Source organism: Tursiops truncatus, chromosome 4, assembly GCF_011762595.2.
Source record: "Tursiops truncatus isolate mTurTru1 chromosome 4, mTurTru1.mat.Y, whole genome shotgun sequence".
Lineage (NCBI taxonomy): Eukaryota > Metazoa > Chordata > Mammalia > Artiodactyla > Delphinidae > Tursiops > Tursiops truncatus.
The window spans coordinates 3,502,644-3,523,659 of record NC_047037.1 but is presented as its reverse complement, the minus strand read 5'-3'; the positions used below and the strand labels follow the sequence as shown (position 1 = coordinate 3,523,659).

At 41.9% G+C, this 21,016-nt stretch overlaps 1 protein-coding gene across 4 annotated transcripts in view; it reads left to right on the top strand.

Annotated features, from left to right (window-relative positions):
- Window positions 1-18,043, top strand: part of UBE2E2 (ubiquitin conjugating enzyme E2 E2) — a 360,739-nt gene extending 342,696 nt beyond the window's left edge. For 3 of the 4 annotated variants that reach the window (XR_012331277.1, XM_073803655.1, XM_019948609.3), the window contains one exon: window positions 17,245-18,043. Coding sequence is in view for 3 of the 4 variants with exons in the window: in XM_073803655.1 (XP_073659756.1) it covers window positions 17,245-17,342 (98 nt within the window). In the remaining variant the exon portion in view is untranslated. Of the gene's footprint in view, window positions 1-14,792; window positions 16,091-17,244 lie in introns of those variants that run through there. The other variant, XM_073803657.1, reaches the window with a different exon arrangement.
- Window positions 18,044-21,016: the final 2,973 nt, after the last annotated feature.

Here is a 21,016-nt window from a genome sequence, read left to right as displayed (position 1 = left end):
CCAAGAGAGGCCCAATTCTGAATTACTGGACTCTCCTGAAGAGTGAGAAAGTTGGAGAGTTTGGGTGTATGTCCTTGTCCCAACATAGGCCTGGCACTTTTTTAAGGTGACAGAGGCTTGCAGCCGTGCTGAGAAGTGTTAAGGTAAGAATGGTCAGCAGATTACAGAAGCCAGTGCAACAGGTCTTGTTAGGGGTAACCCAAAACCTGTTTAGGGGAGCAGTGGCCAGCAGAGGGATGGGATTTCCACGCTGCGGAGGTTATAGGGGCCATGTGGCTCCAGAGAAGTTGGCTTAACTCTGCGAGGGTTTAAAATGCGGATTAGAAAAATCCCACAATGAGCAGTTTGCTCTTTTCTCCCCTCCCACATATGGGACAAGATGGTTCTCCTAAATAGTTCATTACTTTGGAGGAGTGAATGTGTTTGCAGTTACTGTGGTTAAGTGCTTCTGCCCCCTCCTTTCTTCCCTCCTTTCTGTGTTTTCAGCGCCCGCCTCATGAGATCAGTGGTTCCTATTGTCTTCATCCTCAGAGATTGGTCTGCCAGGGAAGACTAGCACAACCGTGTAGACTCACCCAGTTATCAGGAGTTGCTGCTCACAAGCCTGTTAATGTGGAAACCACTTCGTACTGATGAGTTGTTTTAATACATAGGACAGCACTTTACACTTCATGAGCATAAAGTCGTGAATCAAAAATCTTCCTCTGTGAACAATGATTTCACACTATTCTATGTTATACTGTTCTCTCACCTTGTTTGCCTCTTTTGAAAACTTCTATTTCCTCCAGAAACAGTCAGAACTAAAGAAGAGGGCAAAACATTGGAGCAGCCCCTATTGAAGATACAAGTATGATTAAGATACAGAAAAAATAATTTAATGGGTAAAAGACATCTGTGACATCAAGCAGGTTATTGGCAAAAAAGCATCTTTATGCATAGTTGGCCTTGCCCCTGGGGATCTCCTGGCAGGGGAGAGGGGACAGTGGGAAATAGAAGGTTTTAAAAGAGGGACCTTGTATGACCAGGTTTGTGTCTTTAAAAACTAAAGTTTAGTTTATTGGGGAGTGGAAAGACTGAAGACAGGGAGATGTTCAAGAAGGTACTTTGATGGTCCAGGTAGGAGATCACAGAGGCCATAAGGAGGTAGAAGAGGGGAAGAGCCAAACGATATTTGGGAATCAGAATCCCCAGCACTTGGTTTCCTAATGACTATGACAGCATCACTGGTGACTGTGTGAACCTGACTGTGCCTGGTCTCCCACAAATTCCCAGGCCAAGCCTGGTGTGCAAGAAGGATGCATTCCAAGATCAGTGAATATTATTTAGTCAGTTCATGGTACCCAAGGTGTCAATCCTCGTGTCACCCATCCCCCATTTCCTGCTAGCAGAAAAGTGGAAAACAATGTTCACAATTTACTACCTATGACATACTAGAATTTGTTTGACATGGTTCTTTACCTATATCAGAGGGATACAGTAGGAGTTTGAATCCTAGAAATAAACCTTCTCACTTGGCTGAAGCAGAAGTATGGAAGAAGCAGTATATAGAGAGAAAGTTTGGTCTAGTGGTAGAACATGTTGCCCAAGGGGTTAAAACAAAGGAGGTTCAGGGCTTCCCTGGTGGCGCAGTGGTTGAGAGTCCGCCTGCCGATGCAGGGGACACGGGTTCGTGCCCCGGTCCGGGAGGATCCCACATGCCGTCGAGCGGCTGGGCCCGTGGGCCATGGCCACTGAGCCTGCGCGTCCGGAGCCTGTGCTCCGCTACGGGGGAGGCCACAGCAGTGAGAGGCCCGCGTACAGCAAAAAAAAAACAAAAAAAAACAAAGGAGGTTCAAGTTCAGGCAAGATGCCAATAAAACAGGGAACAACTGAATGCAGACTAAATATAAAAATCTTTTAAGAATTCAGACTATATTACAAAGCGACAGTAATCAAAGCAGTATGATACTCTCACAAAGAGAGACAATGTAGATCAGTGGGACAAAGTAGAGAGCCCAGAAATAAACAAATGCACTTATGGTCAATTAATCTACAACAAAGGAGACAAGAACTTACAATGGAGAAAAGACAGTCTCTTCAGTAAGTGGTGCTGGGAAACTGGACAGCTACATGGAAAAGAATGAAATTAGAACATTCTTTAACACCATATACAAAAATAAACTCAAAATTGATTAAAGACCTAAATGTAAGATTGGAAACCATGAAACTCCTAGAAGAAAACATAGGCAGTACACTCTGACATAACTCGCAGCAATATTTCTTTGGATCTGTCTCCTAAAACAAAGGAAATAAATGCAAAATTAAATGATTGGACCTAATTAAACTACAAAGCCTTTGCACAGTGAAGGAAACCATCAATAAAACGAAAAGACAGCCTACTGAATGGGAGAAAATATTTACAAATAATATGACCTATAAGGGGTTAATATCCAAATATATAAACAGTACATACAACTCACTATCAAAAAACAATTAACCCAGTTAAAAATGGGCAGAAGACCTAAATAGACATTTCTCCAAAGAAGACATACAGACACATGAAAAGATGCTCAGTATTGCCAACCATCAGGGAAATGCAAATCAAAACCACAATTAGAATCACCTTACACCTGTCAGAATGGCTGTCATCCAAAACACCACAAATAACAAATATTGGCAAGGATGTAGAGAAAAGGGAACCCTTGTACACTATTAGTGGGAATGTAAACTGGTTCAGCCACTACGGAAAACAGTATGGAGGTTCCTCAAAAAATTAAAAGTAGAACTACCATATGATACAGCAATTCCATTCCTGTGTATATATCTAAAGAAAATGAAAACACTAATTCGAAAAGATATATGCACCCCAGTGTTCATAGCAGCATTCTTTACAGTTGTCAAGATATAGAAGCAATCCAAGTGTCCATCAACAGATGAATGGGTAAAGAAGATGTGAGGTAGATATACATGTACATATAGATATAGGTATAGATATAGATAAAGATACACACACACACACACACACACACACACACACACAATGGAACACTGCTCAGCCATAAAAAAGAATGAAATTTTGCCATTTCCAACAGCATGGGTGGACCTGAAGGGTATTATGCTGAGTGAAATGTCAGACAAATACAGTTAGTGTATGATATACTTATATGTGGAACCTAAAAGATACAACAGACTAGTGAATATAGCAAAAAAGAAACAGACTCACAGATATAGAGAATAAACTAGTGGTTACCAGTGCAGGGAGGGGCCAAGTAGGGGGTTAAGAGGTGCACACTACTGTGTATAAAATAAATAAGCTACAAGGATATATTATACAACACAGGGGATATAGCCAATACTTTATAATAACTATAAATGGAATATGACCTTTAAAAATTGGGAATCACTATGTTGTACACCTAAAACTTATATATTATACATCAAGTATACCTCAATTTTAAAAATAAGAATTGAAGGCTTCAGGGACCAAAAGGAGATAGCAGGGAAGCTTGAAGACAAAGTAAGAGGTCAGTTGTAGGAAGTAGCTCACATTGTATGGTTTAGACTCGAAGCAGAGATAGCTAAATATTAAATCACAAAGTAAATTTGCACCAGGGCTGCCCAAATGCTTACTATCTCACGTCAGTGACTTGGGGAGCTGCTGATCCCATAGGGATAAATGTCATTTAGGCTCAAGCATGGGAAGGAAGAAGGATGTCTAGCCAGAAACCTGATACCTCCAACAAACTAAGTTCCATCCTGACCAGTGGAATTACTCGTTCATTCATTTATTACACAAATACATATGGAACTGTCATCTCCCGTGCCCCAGACACTCTGCTGTTTTTGTGATATAAGACTGCAAAAGAGAAATAGAGACACAGACATAGAGAAAAGATGTATGGTTACCGGGGGGGGAAGGGAAGGTGGGATGGATTGGAGACTGGGATTGACATATATACACTACTATGTGTAAAATAGATAACTAGTGAGAACCTACCGTACAGCACAGGGAACTCTACTCAATACTCCGTGGTGACCTAAGTGGGAAGGAAATCCAAAAAAAGAAGGGATGTATGTATACATATAGCTGATTCATTTGCTGTACAGTAGAAACTAACACAACGTTGTAAAGCAACTATACTCCAAAAAAAATTTAAAAAAAAAAAAAAAGACAGCAAAAGAGGCCTTGCCTACCCTGAAGGAAAGGGAGGAGTTGGGAGGAGGTTTAGAGCAAGGCCTCAGCCCAAGTCAAAGCCCACACTCTGAGGGAAAGTCGTTTCTCAGCGCGGCAGTGTCCACGTGACTCACCAGGCCGCCTCGGCTACACTGCCAGCCCTCAACGGCAGACAGAAGGATCCAGTCACCTGACACCACTGACGTTCTGGTCCAGCTGTGGCCCTGAGCTGGGTTATTTATACCTCTGGACTCGAGTCCAGACTCCCCAATGCGGCGGAGACTGTGGACATGTGCGATGCATCTGGGGCACAACTGCTGTGTTCACGCCCGCTCTCACACGATCTCCTGTCCTGCTCTCCGCACGGAATAGCAGTGTGAACAAAAGAGGTGGCGTGAGGGGGAAATCGATACATTAGAATACTAGTTTTTAATGGGCAGACTACAATTGAGGACTGTGGGATTAAAATGTATTTTTTTATATTGAAGAAAAGGTGTGCATTACAAACGAGTCTCCTTAGATTATTGTTGTCATTTTTACTTCCATCAGGGTTAGAAGTAGAGGGAAGACAGGATCAGGATAATCTTTGGTCTCTCGTAGACACAGACCGTGAGAAAAATACTCCAACTTCAGAGAATTTATTTTCCATGGTTGGCAGGAACATAGGTTGGTAGGGAATATGGTATATATTTTTTTAACTGGACACTTGGTAGGTAGAGGCCAATGGGTGTAAGCTATTCTGTCTTTATAATCTGACATCCTCAGATGCTAACACGTGTGGTGAGGACATAGAGAATCAGACCCCTCACACGTTGCTGGGGAGGGATGTGCAATTCTCTCTGGACAGCATTTTGGCAGTTCATCTAACAGTTAAGCATCGAGTTCGCATGTGACCAAGCAATTCCACTGCTGGGTATAGACCCAGGAGAAATGAAAACAGATCTATGCAAAACTTGTACACAGACGTTCACAGCAGCATGTGGGTATTCGCAGTATCCAAAAGGTGAAAACAACCCACATGTCCGTCACCTAAGGAATGGATAAATATGATGGGGTATATTCACACAATAGAATATCATTTGGCAATAAAAGAGAATGAAGTACTGTTACATGCTACAACATGGGTGAACCTTGAAAACATGATGCTTTGTGAGAGAAGCCAGTCACAAAAGACCGCATGTTGAATGATTCCATTTATATGAAATGTCCAGAATAGGTAAATAGAAAGATCAGTGGATGCCTAGGGCTGGAGGGTTTAGAGGAATAGGATACAAGGTATCTTTTGGAGGTGATGAAAATATTCTAAAGTGGATTGTGACTGTATAACTCTGTGGATGTACTAAAAACGACTGAAGTGTGCACAATAAATGGGTGGATTATATGGTATGTGAATTATATCTCAATAAAGCTGCTTTTTTAAAAAATATAGCTTTGATATCTCGGCATCTTTGACTCTTTCCTACTTGCTGCAGCTATAGCTTTTTGCAGAGGTATTGGGTTGCCCCAGAAGTTTGTTTGGTTAGCGAATACGTTGTTCAGTGAAGTTCTTGGTGAAAATGAAAAGTGCCTTTTATTATTACTTAAAACCGAACGAACTTTTCGGCCAGCCCAACGTTTTGGAGAAAGCAATGTGAATCTCTGGTGCCTTAAGCAAGTCCAATACCGTAAGGATATTTTCTGAGAGTTCATTAGGAATTATTGTTTAACTAAGCCTGGAATTGCAATCCAGTAGCTTCTCAGTAGGGATGCCCCATCTGTGCTGCTCTGTGGATGGGTCTAGTCTAACAGACGCTTTCTATTTCAAAACACACATTGATTTAGGGTACATAGCACTGCTGTGTAGGCTGATAGGACGAGTTTTGACGTTTGGAAAAATATTCTATCAACAGTATAGTTTAGGTTGTAGCCAGTGTATTCGTATTGTTTGTTGAGCCATCGCAACTCGGGGCATTAATATGGACTGGTCTTAATTTTCTCATTCACTGCTTTAGGCCACATTTAGTTGAATTTTGCTTTTCTATTCCTTAACAATATTTAGCAGCATTCGGGTTACTTTCAGTTAATAGAAAAGTCAGCCTTGTCGGTTTTTAAACTCTCCTCTCATACTGATTTAAATCTCATTTCCTGTTTCTACTCTGTCAGGGTGGAGCAAGCAGGTCTGGTTCTCAGACACCTCTTCTCTCCCTTTCCAAGGCCTGACTCCTAGGCTGTGGGGTCAGATAAAGGATGAGGGCGGCAACCCTGTACCTGATTTTCTGCTTCCTTGGCAAGCAGCATCTTGCCGTCCATGCCTTCTGGGTGACAGGTGTCAAAATGCTGCTTCACGTGCCGTAATCCGAGGTCTCACTTCCCAGTCCCCTGATGTAGAAGACCCAGCCCCGGCTCAGCTTCCTTGGCTAAGCCCTTCCCCATGGGCGTTGGTAACTTTGAAATGGGCAGTGGCTAGAAGGGGTGGTTGTATGCCCATATGTACGTACATAGATTTATTATACATTTTACTGATGTAAAAATGTACACAGTTTACAGATAATAAAATACACAGTTCTCTTTACTGCAAATTCCATGTAGCTGACTCATTCTCAGAAGACTTACAGTGACTTTTAGCAAAGGAGTGTGTTTCTAACAGGAATGTTGGGCGATATTTTCATACATAGTTACGAACTAAGACCAAAGTAAAACAAAGAAAAAGCATGTCAGAACTTCACTGGTTAGTGTCATGAGCAACTTCTTTCTGAATCAGATAATGGTCTCATGTGCTGGAAGAATATATCGTCCAGTTTTTATGCTCTTCACTGTGTAAGGATCTAGACATGATACACTTTTAAGTTTGATCTGCACTATTAGCATTTTCTCCATCACTTTCTTAACCACAGACAATCAGCAAAACAGTAACTCAAGTCCTAATTTGTAGCATTTGCTGATTTCAAGCTACTTATGTGACCTTCCTGAGTGTGTAATCGGGACAAGGTGCACAGTAGCACATGGTGTTTTTCCACCATACGGATAGAAAAGACCTTAAAAAAAACTATGACGATAAATAATAATAGCCGTAAAATAATTAAGAAATGATAAGTTTTAAGTATTGATTACCTGTATAAATTACTTAATTGTAACTTTATGTAATTTAATATTTGAGAATGGCTGTGTTTCTTTTTTTTTTTTTTTTTTTTTTGGCTGTGTTGCGTCTTCGTTGCTGCGCACGGACTTTCTTGAGTCGCGACGAGCGGGAGCTACTCTTCATTGCGGTGTGCAGGCTCTGCATTGCAGTGGCTTCTCTTGTTGCAGAACACAGGCTCTAGGCGTGTGGGCTTCAGTAGTTGTGGCGCATGGGCTTAGTTGCTCCGTGGCATGTGGGATCTTCCCAGACCAGGGCTCGAACCCGTGTCCCCTGCATTGGCAGGCGGATTCTTAACCACTGCGCCACCAGGGAAGCCCCCCAGCTCCTCTTCTCTTAGCGAGTCCTGAGGAAGGTATTAATGTCTCTTTAGAAGTTGGGGTACTTGATTCCTCTTTTAGCATCGCTAGTTATTAATTCTGAGATAATAACATATCTTGCGAGACTGATATGCAGTTTTATTTAGCATTTTCGAAGTTAAATCTAGTTGGATAACATCCACCACTTGGTTTAAATCATAGTCATGGTAACGTTCTCCCTAAATCGCTTTATGAGCCACGAGCATCACACGCAGGCACACACACACTCTATGTATATGTGATTTTTTTTTTTTTCAGGGTACTTAACAACCTTTCTGGTCTGGGTTAGGCCTATAATTAATGGTCTGGTTTCCCCACATTCCAAACTACAAAAAACCTTAACTTTGTCCTACTCACTTGATTTTTAATTAGTAGACCCTGAGGAATTCAGTCATTCCTCAATCTTGATAACATTATTCAAAGAGACATGAAATTCCTATACCCTGGGGTGACCTAGCTTTCATTGCTCCAAGTCTCAGCCTCAAGATGACAGTTCTCCAAGTAAAACTTTAGTGAAGGAAAGAAATGGGGACGCGTGAGAACTTATCCTACCAGATATCAAACATACTTTAAGACAGTAGCAAGAAAATAGGGGTAAATAAAGCAAAAGACAAATTAATCGAATGCAAGAATATCAAGTACAGAATCAGGTCCAAATACGTATGGGAATCGTCTGTGTGATAAAGCTAGCATTGCACAGACGGTTACTGTATGTCAATGTAGGAGAATACTTCTGAAATACTGGAGTGGAGAAGGCCTTTGTCAAATACACATGACATCACACTAAAAAATACTAAGGAAAGATTGACTTATTAAGTACTGAAAAACGTTAAACTTGTAATGGCAAGAGACATTATAAACTAAGTTAAAGGACAAAAGACTGGGAGAAAATATTTCCTCCACATATAATAGATAAATAGTATTTTCCTTAGAGGTGCACTGAATTTATTTCTGGCTGAATACTGAACAGCCAGCATTAAACCCAATAAACAACCTAAGGCAATGTTGAATGTTCCCACCATAAAGTGATCTTCTGAGATACAAGAATAAATATGAAATTTTGTTTTAAGAATTTAAGTAATACTATAATATTATTATTAAAAATTAGAGGGAACCCCCTGGTGGCCCAGTGGTTAGGACGCCACGCTTTCACGGCCGTGGCCCAGGTTCAATCCAATCCCTGGCCGGAGAACTAAGATCCCACAAGCTGAGCGGCCAAAAAAAATTTTTTTTTAATTTCATGAAAAAAATTAGATATGTTTTTAAAGTTTGTCATGATGACGTTGCAGTATAACTTCTTAGCCCTGCCAGCTGCTAGGAGACTCCTCTGCACACTTGCAAGACTTAGACAGATGTTTTCGCCTGATGAAAAGCATGTTTTTCTTTGGCTGTCTGTCCCACTGTGGGTTACTCTTAGTGGAGATTTTGCTATGAAGTCAATAAGCTTTCTTTTTTCTCTAATGGTAACAGAAAGGTGAAGACTCATCTCCTCACCCCCTAGACTTAAAAGATTTGGCTCACGGCGATCACGGTGCAGTGTCCCTGCAGGTCCTCCCACAAACTGGAGCTGTGTGCAAAATGCTTAAAGACGATGTCTTCTGGGTATTTCAGAAGCCAACAGAAGCCTTTTGCCCTCACATTTTTATCTCTAATATGTTTGCATTCATTTCCTGACTCACACAATCATTGGATGCACTGCTCTCTCTGCCAGCAGCCACTGGTTGTTACAAGTGCTTTACTCTCAGTATCTGCCGTGGACAATCGTAAGGCCTGTTTCGTGCCAGAAGCCTTCTTCCTCACGATAGCTGCGCTCCCATCTCACTTTGAGCGTTTGTGTGAATACGTGTGAAGACGGTTCCAAATCTTTTCCTTGTATGTCATATTGTTTGTCTTCAACTGAAAGAGATTTTCAGTCCCAAGTTAACATTCATCATGCTTACCAATATTTTAAAAACCAGTATTCCGATATTAGTAATAATCCAAAAGATGATCTGTATTTATTCAATATGATGGTAACCTGATCTTTGATCTCCACAAGTTCAGCAAAGCTCAAAATAACATCAAAGGAGGCATTTGTCTGTTCAGTCCTCCAAAGACTAAAGCAATTTGGGCTGAATACTGAGGCCAAAGCCGAACTTGCAGTGCATGCTTAATATTTATAATATATAAAATACTCCTTCATGCTAGTAAGGAAAAAATAGGCAAAAGGCATGAACAAGCACGTCACAGGAGAAGAAACACAAATGGCGAACAAACACAAGAATATGTTAAACCTCAGTAGACATCAAATTATATCCAGATACAACGACAGGGATTTTTTTTTTTTTGGTTACCTTGACAAAAACAATTTTTAAAGATTGGTAATGCAGTGTTAGGGAGAATGTCCAGAAATAGGATAAATTGTACATCCTTTTATTGAAGGGCCGTTTGGCAGTATTTGGCAAAAAGTTTAAATGTGTACTGTACTCTCTGGCCCAATACCGTCACCTAGAAGAATCTACCCTCCAGGACGACACAAACCTATGCTCAAAGATGTATACAAGATGGTGATACTAGTCCTGATAGCAAAACATCAAATCTAATGTATCAATAAATGTGCATCAGTAGGGGATGGAAAAATGAAAGCTGAATAACTGTGCAAAGGAATGCCCTCTAATTATTAAAAGTAATAAGCTAGGTCTATTTCTAGTATCTTAGAAACACAACTGCTGTATATTGGCCCAGAGGAAAGTGCAAGTTGCAGAATCATGTGATTCCCATTGGGTTTAAATATAACTAAAGAAAACAGTCTGGAGGAGTGAGCATCCAACCATTAACAGCAGTTACCCTGAGATGGTGGGAAATTGAAGGGAAGAAGATCGTATTCTTTACATCATACATGCTTCTTTATTATTTGAATTTATTATAATGGGCATCAATTACTTTTTAATTTTATAGAAGATTTAAATAAAACTAGGCTAAACCAAACCATGGAAGAAAAGTTCCATGAAAGACACACAAAAGAGCTATTCCTCATGGCAAGGCAGACCCACAGAAAGCCTCCAGTGACTTGGTGAGTAAGTGCTCATCACGGCGATGGTGGGACAGCTGGAGAAGCGGTGGTTTATAGCCTCGAAGAATCCAAGACATGGCAAAGTGCTAACCACAAAGTTCAATAAGAAAATAATTAAGTTAGGACCTCCCTGGTGGCACAATGGTTAAGAATCCGCCTGCCAGTGCAGGGGACATGGGTTCGAGCCCTGGTCCGGGAAGACCCCACATGCCGCGGAACAACTAAGCCCATGTGCCACAACTACTGAGTCTGCACTCTAGAGCCCGCGAGCCGCAACTACTAAGCCTGCGTGCCACGACTACTGAAGCCTGTGAGCCTAGAGCCCGTGCTCCACAACAAGAGAAGCCACCACAATGAGAAGCCTGCGCACCGCAACAAAGAGTAGCCCCCTCTCGCCACAACTAGAGAAAGCCCGCGTGCACAGCAACGAAGACCCAACACAGCCAGAAAGGGAGGGAGGAAGGGAGGGAGGGAGGATTCCTGCTTATATACAAAAAAGTTAAAAAATAAATAAGTTTAAAAAAAAAGACAAGAAAGCTGTCACACTCTCCATCAGGTCCCCTTTACTGACTTGCTAGTCGTGTGTAGAGAAGAAACTTCTATGGTGAGCCAGCATATAGTGCTACAGAGGGACACCCGCCTTATGGAGTAACTGCTCCTTCTGGCTGTTATTTTGTGTGTTCCTTACTTACTTGTCTTACGTTCTTCTCCATTCATACATCGCAGTAAACATGAGGTTAACGAGAGGGAAACGGAGACAGAGGGACCCAGGCAGAGTCCCATGAGGGCAGGAGTTTGCTTATTTAGCACTAGTTCTGCAGGACCTGGAACATAGTAGGGACTCAGTGATAGTTGACGAATGACTGAACGCGTGGGCTCCAGCCCCATGGGAAATGTAGACCGTACAGCAGACAGACAACTAAAAGGCAGCGTTCTCAGCACAGTGATAGAGGTGCGAACAGACAAAACAGAAATGGGACACATAAGCCTGCTACAAAGCCCCTAGAAGCATCCCCAAGGAGGCTATGCCTGAGCTAAATGTTGAGAAATTCGTAGAAGCCCATCAAGCAAAGGACGTCGCAGAAGCAAAGGTGCAGAGAGCTTATTGGAGGGCTTATTGGAGAAGCTGTGAGTTGTTAATTCTGGTTTAAAGCATGGGTGGAGAAGGCTGGAAAGATTAGGTCTAGATCATGATGCTCTTGGGAGCCATGCTAAGGACTTCGTTGGTTTTGTTTTTGTTTAGTTTATTTTATTGAAGTATAGTTGCATTACAGCGTTGTGTTAATTTCAGGTGTACAGCAAATGATTCAGTTACATATATATACACACATTCTTTTTCATATTCTTTTCCATTATGGTTTATCACAGGATATTGAATATAGTTCTCTGTGCTCTACAGTAGGACCTTGTTGTTTATCTATTTTATATATAATAGTTTGCCTCTGCTAACCCAGCCTCCTAATTCATCCCTCCCCTATCATCCTCCCCCATCATCCTCCCCCTTGGCAACCACAAGTCTTTTCTCTGTGTCTGTGAGTCTGTTTCTGTTTCATAGATAAGTTCATTTGTGTCATATTTTAGATTCCACATAGAAATGGCATCATATGATATTTGTCTTTGTCTGACTTACTTCATTTAGTATGATAATCTCTAGGTCCATCCATGTGGCTGCACATGGCATTATTTCATTCTTTTTTATGGCTGAGTAATATTCCATTGTATATATGTACCACATCTTCTTTATCCATTCATCTGTCAATGGACGTTTAGGTTGCTTCCACATCTTGGCTATTGTGAATAGTACTGCTGTGAACAGTGGGGTGCATGTATTCTTTTGAACCATGGTTTTCTCCAGATATATGCCCAGTAGTGGGATTGCTGGATCATATGGTAGCTCTAGTTATAGTTTTTTGAGGAACCTCCGTACTGTTCTCCACAATGGCTGTATCAATTCACATTCCCACCAACAGTGCAAGAGGGTTCCCTTTTCTCCACACCCTCTCCAGCATTTATTGTTTGTCGATTTTTTGATGGTGGTCATTCTGACCGGTGTGAGGTGATGCCTCATTGTAGTTTTGATTTGCATTTCTCTAATAATTACATGCTCAAGACTTTGGATTTTATGGATTTTATCCGAAGAGAATGTCTTCCAGAGGACAATAAGATTTATATTTCTTTTAAGGTGCACATGAATATTCGTTTTCCTGTCTTCATTTTGAAAATGACAGCAGACGTTTTGTACGTGCCTGACAATAATCAGTTCATCTCATTCTTATAACAACAACTGTAGCAACTTCATTTCGCAGTTGAGAAAACCGAGGCACGGAGAAGTGAAGTCCTTTGCCTGACATGACACAGTTATCGGTGGAACCGAGGTACAAAGGCAGGCAGTCTGGACCCAGAGCGCACCCCCTTTTCCATCATACTGGACTGGTTTTGTCTGTGTTTCTTTGAGAATATATGTGTTGTCTTAAGAAAAGGGAGTCAGCATTTCTTTGCCATGTGATTTCTCCCATTCCACCTACCAACCAAGAGAGAATGTTCCCTGGCCTCGCAAATGGAATCACTGGGCGGCTCGGCCATCTGCCCGTCGTTCTCCGCTCCCTCTAACCACGTAGCTGCTTCTTACCCGCTTTAGTCTTTTTTTTTCTTTTAACATCTTTATTGGGGTATAATTGCTTTACAATGGTGTGTTAGTTTCTGCTGTATAACAAAGTGAATCAGTTGTACATATACATATGTTCCCATATCTCTTCCCTCTTGCGTCTCCCTCCCTCCCACCCTCCCTATCCCACCCCTCCAGGCGGTCACAAAGCACCAAGCTGATCTCCCTGTGCTATGCGGCTGCTTCCCACTAGCTGTCTACCTTAAGTTTGGTAGTGTATATATGTCCATGCCTCTCTCTCGCTTTGTCACAGCTCACCCTTCCTCCTCCCCATATCCTCAAGTCCGTTCTCCCTGTCTCCCTCCTTTCCTGGACGGGCTGTGAACCCTTCTGGTTTCCAATGTTTCCAGTATAGCCCCCGTCGCGGGTGAGCCTTCAGATGGGGTTGCAGGAGTCGCCTGAGCCTTTCTCTTCTGGAATCAAAGGTGCACATAACACGAATCTCCAAAAAAGGGGAGGGGGCAGAGCACTGAGATCACCTTTCACTCACTCGCAAATAACCATGCTTGCTGTTCAGGCGCCTGGCGCTGTGTAGGGAAGCAGAGGTCAGACAGGAAAGTAGAGGAGAAGGAGGAAGAAGATGTGTCACCCGTCATCGTTATTTCATCCCTGGCGTATCTGTATCCAGGAAATGTGAAACCCAATAACAAGATTCAATCTTACTTCAAGTCATAATTATAAATATACTACAAAAGGAGTATCTCATTCCACTAAATTCACTGCAGTGATCATTGGATATACATTTATTGCATAGTTTCTATTCAGTTACTGGTAGTCTTAACTTTTTTCTGTTCAACAAAACATTTTAGCATTTAAGAACTATTTGATTGATAACACATGATTTTTAAATTCCTTCATTTTATACCTTTATTCCTTCATTAACACTTTAAATTTAAGATTTGCATAAATTTACAAAGATGCTCACACAATAATGTTCTTCACAGCATTGTTTATAAAGCAGAAAAAAAAAAAAAGGAAAGAACCCAAATGTCTCTAAACAGAAGACTGGTTATTAATTCAGGTTAATATTTTAAATGATGTGCAGGAAATATAGTCAGTGTTTTATAAGAACTTTGTATGGAGTATAATCTATAAAATTATCAAATTACTGTGTTGTACACCTGAAACTAATATAGTAATATAAGTCAGTTATACTTCAATTGAAAAATTAAATCAAAAATGATCAAGTAGGATATAATTATTGATATAAAAAGTTATTCACCATACAGTGAGTTTTTAAAAGGTTCCAAAAGCAGACTATGATCTTTTATTTTAATTGTAGTTTAGAAAAGAAGTCTGGGAAGATGTAAGTCAAAATGTTAACAGTACTTCTCTCAGTGAATTTGCAAACGGTTTTCACTTACAACTTTCTGTCCTGTGTACTGTGTGAAGTGATTTTTTGAAATTGTTAATTATTATTTTTATATTTAGCATGTATAATTTTGCAGATGGAAAAATATTTCTCTTTTCAAAATCGAACTTGAAAAGGTATTATACAAGGAACTCAGAGGAATTTCCTGCTAATTATTTAAGCGTACCAAAAAATGTCTGCACAACGCATGTGAGTTTTATCAAGAACACTCTACCGTGTTTTTGAGGTTTTCCCCTCTGCCCCTGTTGAAGTAGTATAGATGCTTTTCCCACCCCACTGTCTCCTTCTCCCTCTCCCTCCTTTGAGCTGAAACAGCAGACTCACAGTATGCCCACTCTCAGTGAGGGTAGATATGCACTAGAACATTCATGTCACTGGTCATTCTTCTGACATTAAACCTGGCCTTTACCTCGACCAGTTAAGTCAGGAAGTACAGATGGCTCTTCAGCGCACATCACTAATGTAGAGTGTGTTTAACCCAACAGCTGTCTTGAGCGATGTAGATGTAAGCTCTGTTGAAGGTGCCCAGGTTCCACCCTAAGGCTTTGCATTCCAGAAATTGAAACAAGATGATTTGTTTCAAAGGTAGTGATATGTGACTCAGACCTGTCTTTGGCCCTTTTTAGACTCTATAGTCTGAACTGAAAGACAGCATTTTTTTTAAAAATATCTTGCCAATCCCAGGTGTTTAGTGTCTACATCTGGTACTGCTGATTTCAATCATCTTGAACCCTGGCTCCGTTAGTTGAAGTGATAGAGTTTCACCATTTGGCAAGTGAAGGACAAGAATCACAGAGTAGGCAGAGAGGCAGACATTCCGAACACACCCATTGACTATCATTGTTTGTGATGTAAGTGAATATAAGAAACTGGCCTCTCCCTAGAATAATTGTAACAAACTTAGCACAAGTCCAAGAAAACTTAAGTGAGGTTTGTTAAAACTTAAGCAAGTCTTGGGGACTCCCCCGGCGATCCAGTGGTTAGGATTTGGCGCTTCCCCTGCAGGGGGCCCAGGTTGGATCCCTGGTCAGGGAACTAAGTTCCAACAAGCCTCTTAGCACAGCCAGAAAACAAAAAAGAAAAAACAAACAAACAAAAAAACATGGTGTGGGCTTCCCTGGTGGCGCAGTGGTTGAGAGTCCGCCTGCCGATGCAAGGGACACGGGTTCGTGCCCCGGTCCGGGAAGATCCCACATGCCGCGGAGCGGCTGGGCCCGTGAGCCACGGCCGCTGAGCCTGCGCGTCCGGGGCCTGTGCTCCGCAGCGGGAGAGGCCACGACAGTGAGAGGCCCGCGTACCGCGAAAAAGGAAAAAAAAAAAACGTGGCGTAATATAATGTTAGAACTGTAACAAAATTAAAAAAATAAAAGCAAAGTCTTGTCGGGAGGACTTTCACGAGCTTTGTTATCCTCAGCAGCAGCAGATCGCTAAAAGGTGGACTTCCTGTTATACCTTGGTTATCGCGAAGGTGTGACCTTGGATGTCTTACTGGGTCTTAGCAGACTCTCAGAATCTTCCCGAGTTACGAGGTGGTATTAGACCACAAACCCACTTCCATATTCTTTACCTATTTTCTTTTTTTCATATTTAACGTTAGCTTTTGCTGATATTTTTCCTTTTCCCTTTTGGTTCTTTCTTATCCACGTGCCCTAATACACTCAAATTCTCAACACCAAAAATACAGGAAATAAAACTCAGGGAAGAAGTGAGATTAGAGAATGGAGGGAGACGGGTGGATTCTGGGATCTCCAGAAACCTAAATTACGTTTTTTTTGTAGCTGCTTTGAATTGTTTTCATTAACCGTTGATCCCGTCTGGGTGGAGCAGTGTCCCGGGAGACCTGCAGTCAGGGCCCAGCTCCAGCCCTGACGACCCCCATCCTTAGGCTGCAGTTTCATCCCGTGCCAGCCCTCCCGTGTTAAAGTTTTAGGACGTGGTAGGTCAGTGAGGGTTAGCTGTGACTAACATCCATCGCTGTTTATGTAGTAGAGAGCTCTGTGGCTTTGATATTCCCAAATATAGAGGCAGAAGCAGCCTGTCGCCCTGTGTCAGTGGGTCACTAACCTGCTGCTGGACCCCTGCCCGGGCAATAACCCAGGTCAGGGAGTTGGCCAGGCTTCCCCCGCCCCCTTCCCCCAGGGGATCGTATCCAGGACCCTGCAGGCCCCGCCCACAGCCCACCTGCATCTTCTCTGTGAAATAAACATCTACCTGAAAACCAGGGGAGGAAGAGGGGGAGAAGCATATGTATGGTGGGGACAGAGAGAGTCACGCTCGTCCGGAGACGTGACAAGAGGCAGCAGTCAGAGCACAGGTAGGTGCTCCTCGGGCGGCGGGGGTGAGATGCGGTCTCCGGGGCAGGTCACTTGCAGGTCATGGCGAAGGTGACCTTGTTCCAGGGCGCAGCATCTCGCCTCCCTGCCCACGCCTTGAGCCAGGGCCAGCTTTCCAGACACTCCTCTCTTCCCCGGCTTTGAAGAGGCCAAGCTGCTGGTGTTGACTGACCTCTGACTCTGCTTCCTTTCCAGCTGACCCGCTGGTGGGTAGCATCGCCACACAGTACATGACCAACAGGGCGGAGCACGACCGGATGGCCAGGCAGTGGACCAAGCGGTACGCCACATAGGGCCCTGGCCCGCGGCACACTCACCAAGTGCATCGGGGCCCCGCACCTCGGCTCTGCTTGTCTTATTTTTATCACCTTTCGAACCGTTTTGTGATGGAATGTCATCCATCCCCCACCCTCCCTTTCCTTTGCCCCCCACCCCTTCCCGTTTTATTCCCTGTTTAATTTCTATTAACTTGAAAGATCTGGGTTTGTTTTTTTTTAATCCCACCTCCACGTGGATGGGAACTTTTGTTTTCAGTGCAAACAATGTCAGATCTGTAATAATATGAGCTTTCTTTCAAAGCTTCGTATTCCTGTGTGGTTCTGTTATTTTGTTGTTCGTTTTCTTTGGATCCTTTTTCCCTTCCTGTGATCTTGGGGAAAACACGAATTCAGAATTCTATCTCGTTTCTACTCCAATGTAATGCTTAGGGTTAAGTTTTTTGTACTGAAGTCTTTATCGGTGGGTGCATGCTACTGGGAACCAGATTTTTGTACAAAAGCTTCAATCAGAATCACTGTGCATTACTGAGACTCTGTTTATCACTAGCCTTCTGTCCCCACACAGAAGACTGCTGGATTGAACAAAATAATATGTATTTTGATTTACTTAAAGTGCTTGTAAATTTCTTAGGGACCTGCCACTTTTGACTGTGGATCAGTTGATGTACACTTGTATTATTAAAGCACTCAATAAATCACTGTGGCTGATAAACGCGCGTCTGGCAACCCGGCGTTTGCTTTGCATCCTGGTGACCAGCAGAGTTCTCCGCGCAGCGAGGCTTGTCTAATTCAATTACGGATTCAGGTGTATTTTTTTCACCTCAAGCCTCTCATATTTCCTTGCAGCTGATTTGCTTGGCATGTGGAATTTCCCCAGCTGTCAATAGCCTGATGATTTTATGGTCGTTTCCAATCACTCTCGTTTTTGCATATTGGCTTCACATTACTTTCTCACGGACATCTTTTCTGTTACAGCCTTCTTGATGCAATAATTCAGATATGTGACTCCACAAGGAGGGTCCTAGTGAAAGTGAGGTCTGAGCTGATCGTTGTGTGAGACCACTTTGGGACTTATTTCTCTCTTCTTTTTCCTCTTAAGATTGTTATAGTGATTGCCCTTGAGTTTGGAGTTTGTTTTTCCACCATAATTTTAGTGGAGGAAGTAAACTCAACTCATATCAGTCATGGTCAGCACATTCAGTGACAAGAGTATGTCTGTCTGGCTTCGACCTTCAGGCTATTTTAGGTTTGCAGCTACAGGAGGCTGAGGAAACTTGTGTGTGGTGCAGCTTGAAAACCACACTGACATGCTGTTTAATATTCAGGGTTCTTTGTGTTACAAGGCCCGTTGGAAACTCCTGCTTCTACTAATTATAGTTACAAGCCCACCATACAGCCTGGTCTCATTTAAGGAACATCTTTCCTGGTAAATAGGATTGACAAACGTAAGTCATTTACCTCTAAATAGTTCTGACGTCAATTTTAATATCCTTATCAGAAACATTTTAAATATCTGATTCAGAAGATGCAGTTTTCATTGGGTTTTAGTGGTTCAAAAGAAATCCTACAGAAAATACGTTTAAATGTTGAAAGTGGGACTTTCAAACCACAGTGCCTAAGGATTTTTTTAATAACGACTTTACCATTCATTCTATCTGAAAACAGGTTCCAGCTTACAGAACACCATACGGCCTCAGTTACAGCTACTCAAATCTGTAGTTGTAACTAGAGTAACCACAGACAATGTGTCTGAATGGGCACAGCTGTGTTCCAATAAAACTTTATTTACCAAAGCAGTCAGTAGCCAGGTTTGGCCCGTGAGTTGTAGTCTGCCACTGCCCATTACAGACCACCATAGACTGAGGGGAAAGAGTCAGATAACTATGTGTTTAACATTTCTTTCCTTAAAATGTTATAAATTTAATTAATATAATACAAGACTGATTTGTAGAAAATTACCCAGAGTATTTTACCACCTACAGACTTTCTCACCACCGAGGTTTATATGTTTAGTTTAATACTTTAGATTAAAATATTCAACCCTAAAAGCATTGAATCATTTTAATATGAAATTTTATTAAACTTATTTTTTTTTTTTACTTTTGACTGATTAAACCAGACTCATGATATTAATGCTGACTTTTATAGGGAGTATTTAAATTCCGTTTGCCTTTCTTCTTTTAAAATGTCAGCACCATTGGACACACATTTTAAATGATGTTTCTAATATATTACATCTACATCCCCAATCTGGTTGTACTTTGGATCATTTTAAAACATGTGTTATTTAGGAGACAGAGATTATAACACCTCTAGTAGGAAATCCTATCAGAAATCCGTGTTTGCTATTCCATGATCAGGTTTTCTATCAATTTGATATGAAGAGTCTATACAACTTCTTTCCCCATGTTATGAACTCCAAGGACTTAATGACAAACAAATGTACCTTCCCTTCAAACCGTGAAAGCTGGCAAAACTCCAGAGAGACCAGGAAACTCTTAGTTGAGCCTGTTAAGTCTAGATTCCAGATTAACATGGTAATTTTATTTGACATCAGAGCAGGCAATACAATTCTAATAAGTTTTCGATAACACTTGTGAAATAAGATTTGACAGTAGCTTAGCTCTCAGAAAGCTAAATGGTTTTGCTAATAATTATGGGGATAGCATTGACTTTGTACCCTATTATTATTTAACTTTCCAAACATACTATTGCTAGTTGTATTTTGTAGCTTTGTTAAATAAAAAGTTGGCAGATCCTTGACTGAGGGAGGACCACTGGTAATTGAGAAAGTAGTTTAAAATGGTATTTATTGATCTTAAACAATTCAGAATGTTGTGGCCTTAATTTGTCGTAAAACTGCAAATAAATAGAACAGTCCTCATGTGTTCTTCTGCAGGAATCCATTGAAGATAGCAAATGCAGGAGTAGTCGATCTTTCCTTCTTATTCTAAGATTAGAGAGTAAATCTAAACGTTCATCCTGAAATACTGGTTTGGGAATTAGGGAGAAAGGAAATATTTATTCAGAAGGTACTATACACCAGGCCGTACGCGCTACCTAATAAAAACCTTCGCCCAGCCCTGTAGGGTGTAGGTGGGTGTCACGGTCCGAACGTTCGTATCCCCCAAAATTCATGAGTTGAAATCCTAATCCCCAAGGTGATGGTATGAGGAGGTGGGGCCTTTGGGAGGGGATTAGGTCATGAAGGTGGAGCCCTCGTGATTGGGATTAGTGCTCCTAGGAAAGAGACCCCAGAGAGCTCCCGAACCCCCTTCCATCATGTGACGACACAGTGAGAAGCTGCGGTCTGCAGCCGGGAAGAGGGCCTTCACCAAAACCCAACCGTGTCGGCACCTGGCCTTGGACTTCAGCCTCCAGAACTGTGAGCAATATATTTCTGTAGCTTATAAGCCTCCTAGTCCGTGGCTTATATAGCAGCCTGAAGAGACAGAGACAGTGGCCCTGGGTCCTGCACAGCTAACAAAGTACTGAAGTGAGAGTTCCACCAGGCATGTGACAGCGGAGCCCTTGTTGTCAACTACAAAACCATACACACCTTTCTCCTAATGACGAGATCATACTATCAAGATAAACTGGCCTAATTCAGTCTTAGAGTCCAGGGGCTGTACAGTTTTAGGTGCTGGGGGTCTTGCCATCTTCAATAAATGGGAAATAAGGTTGTAGGA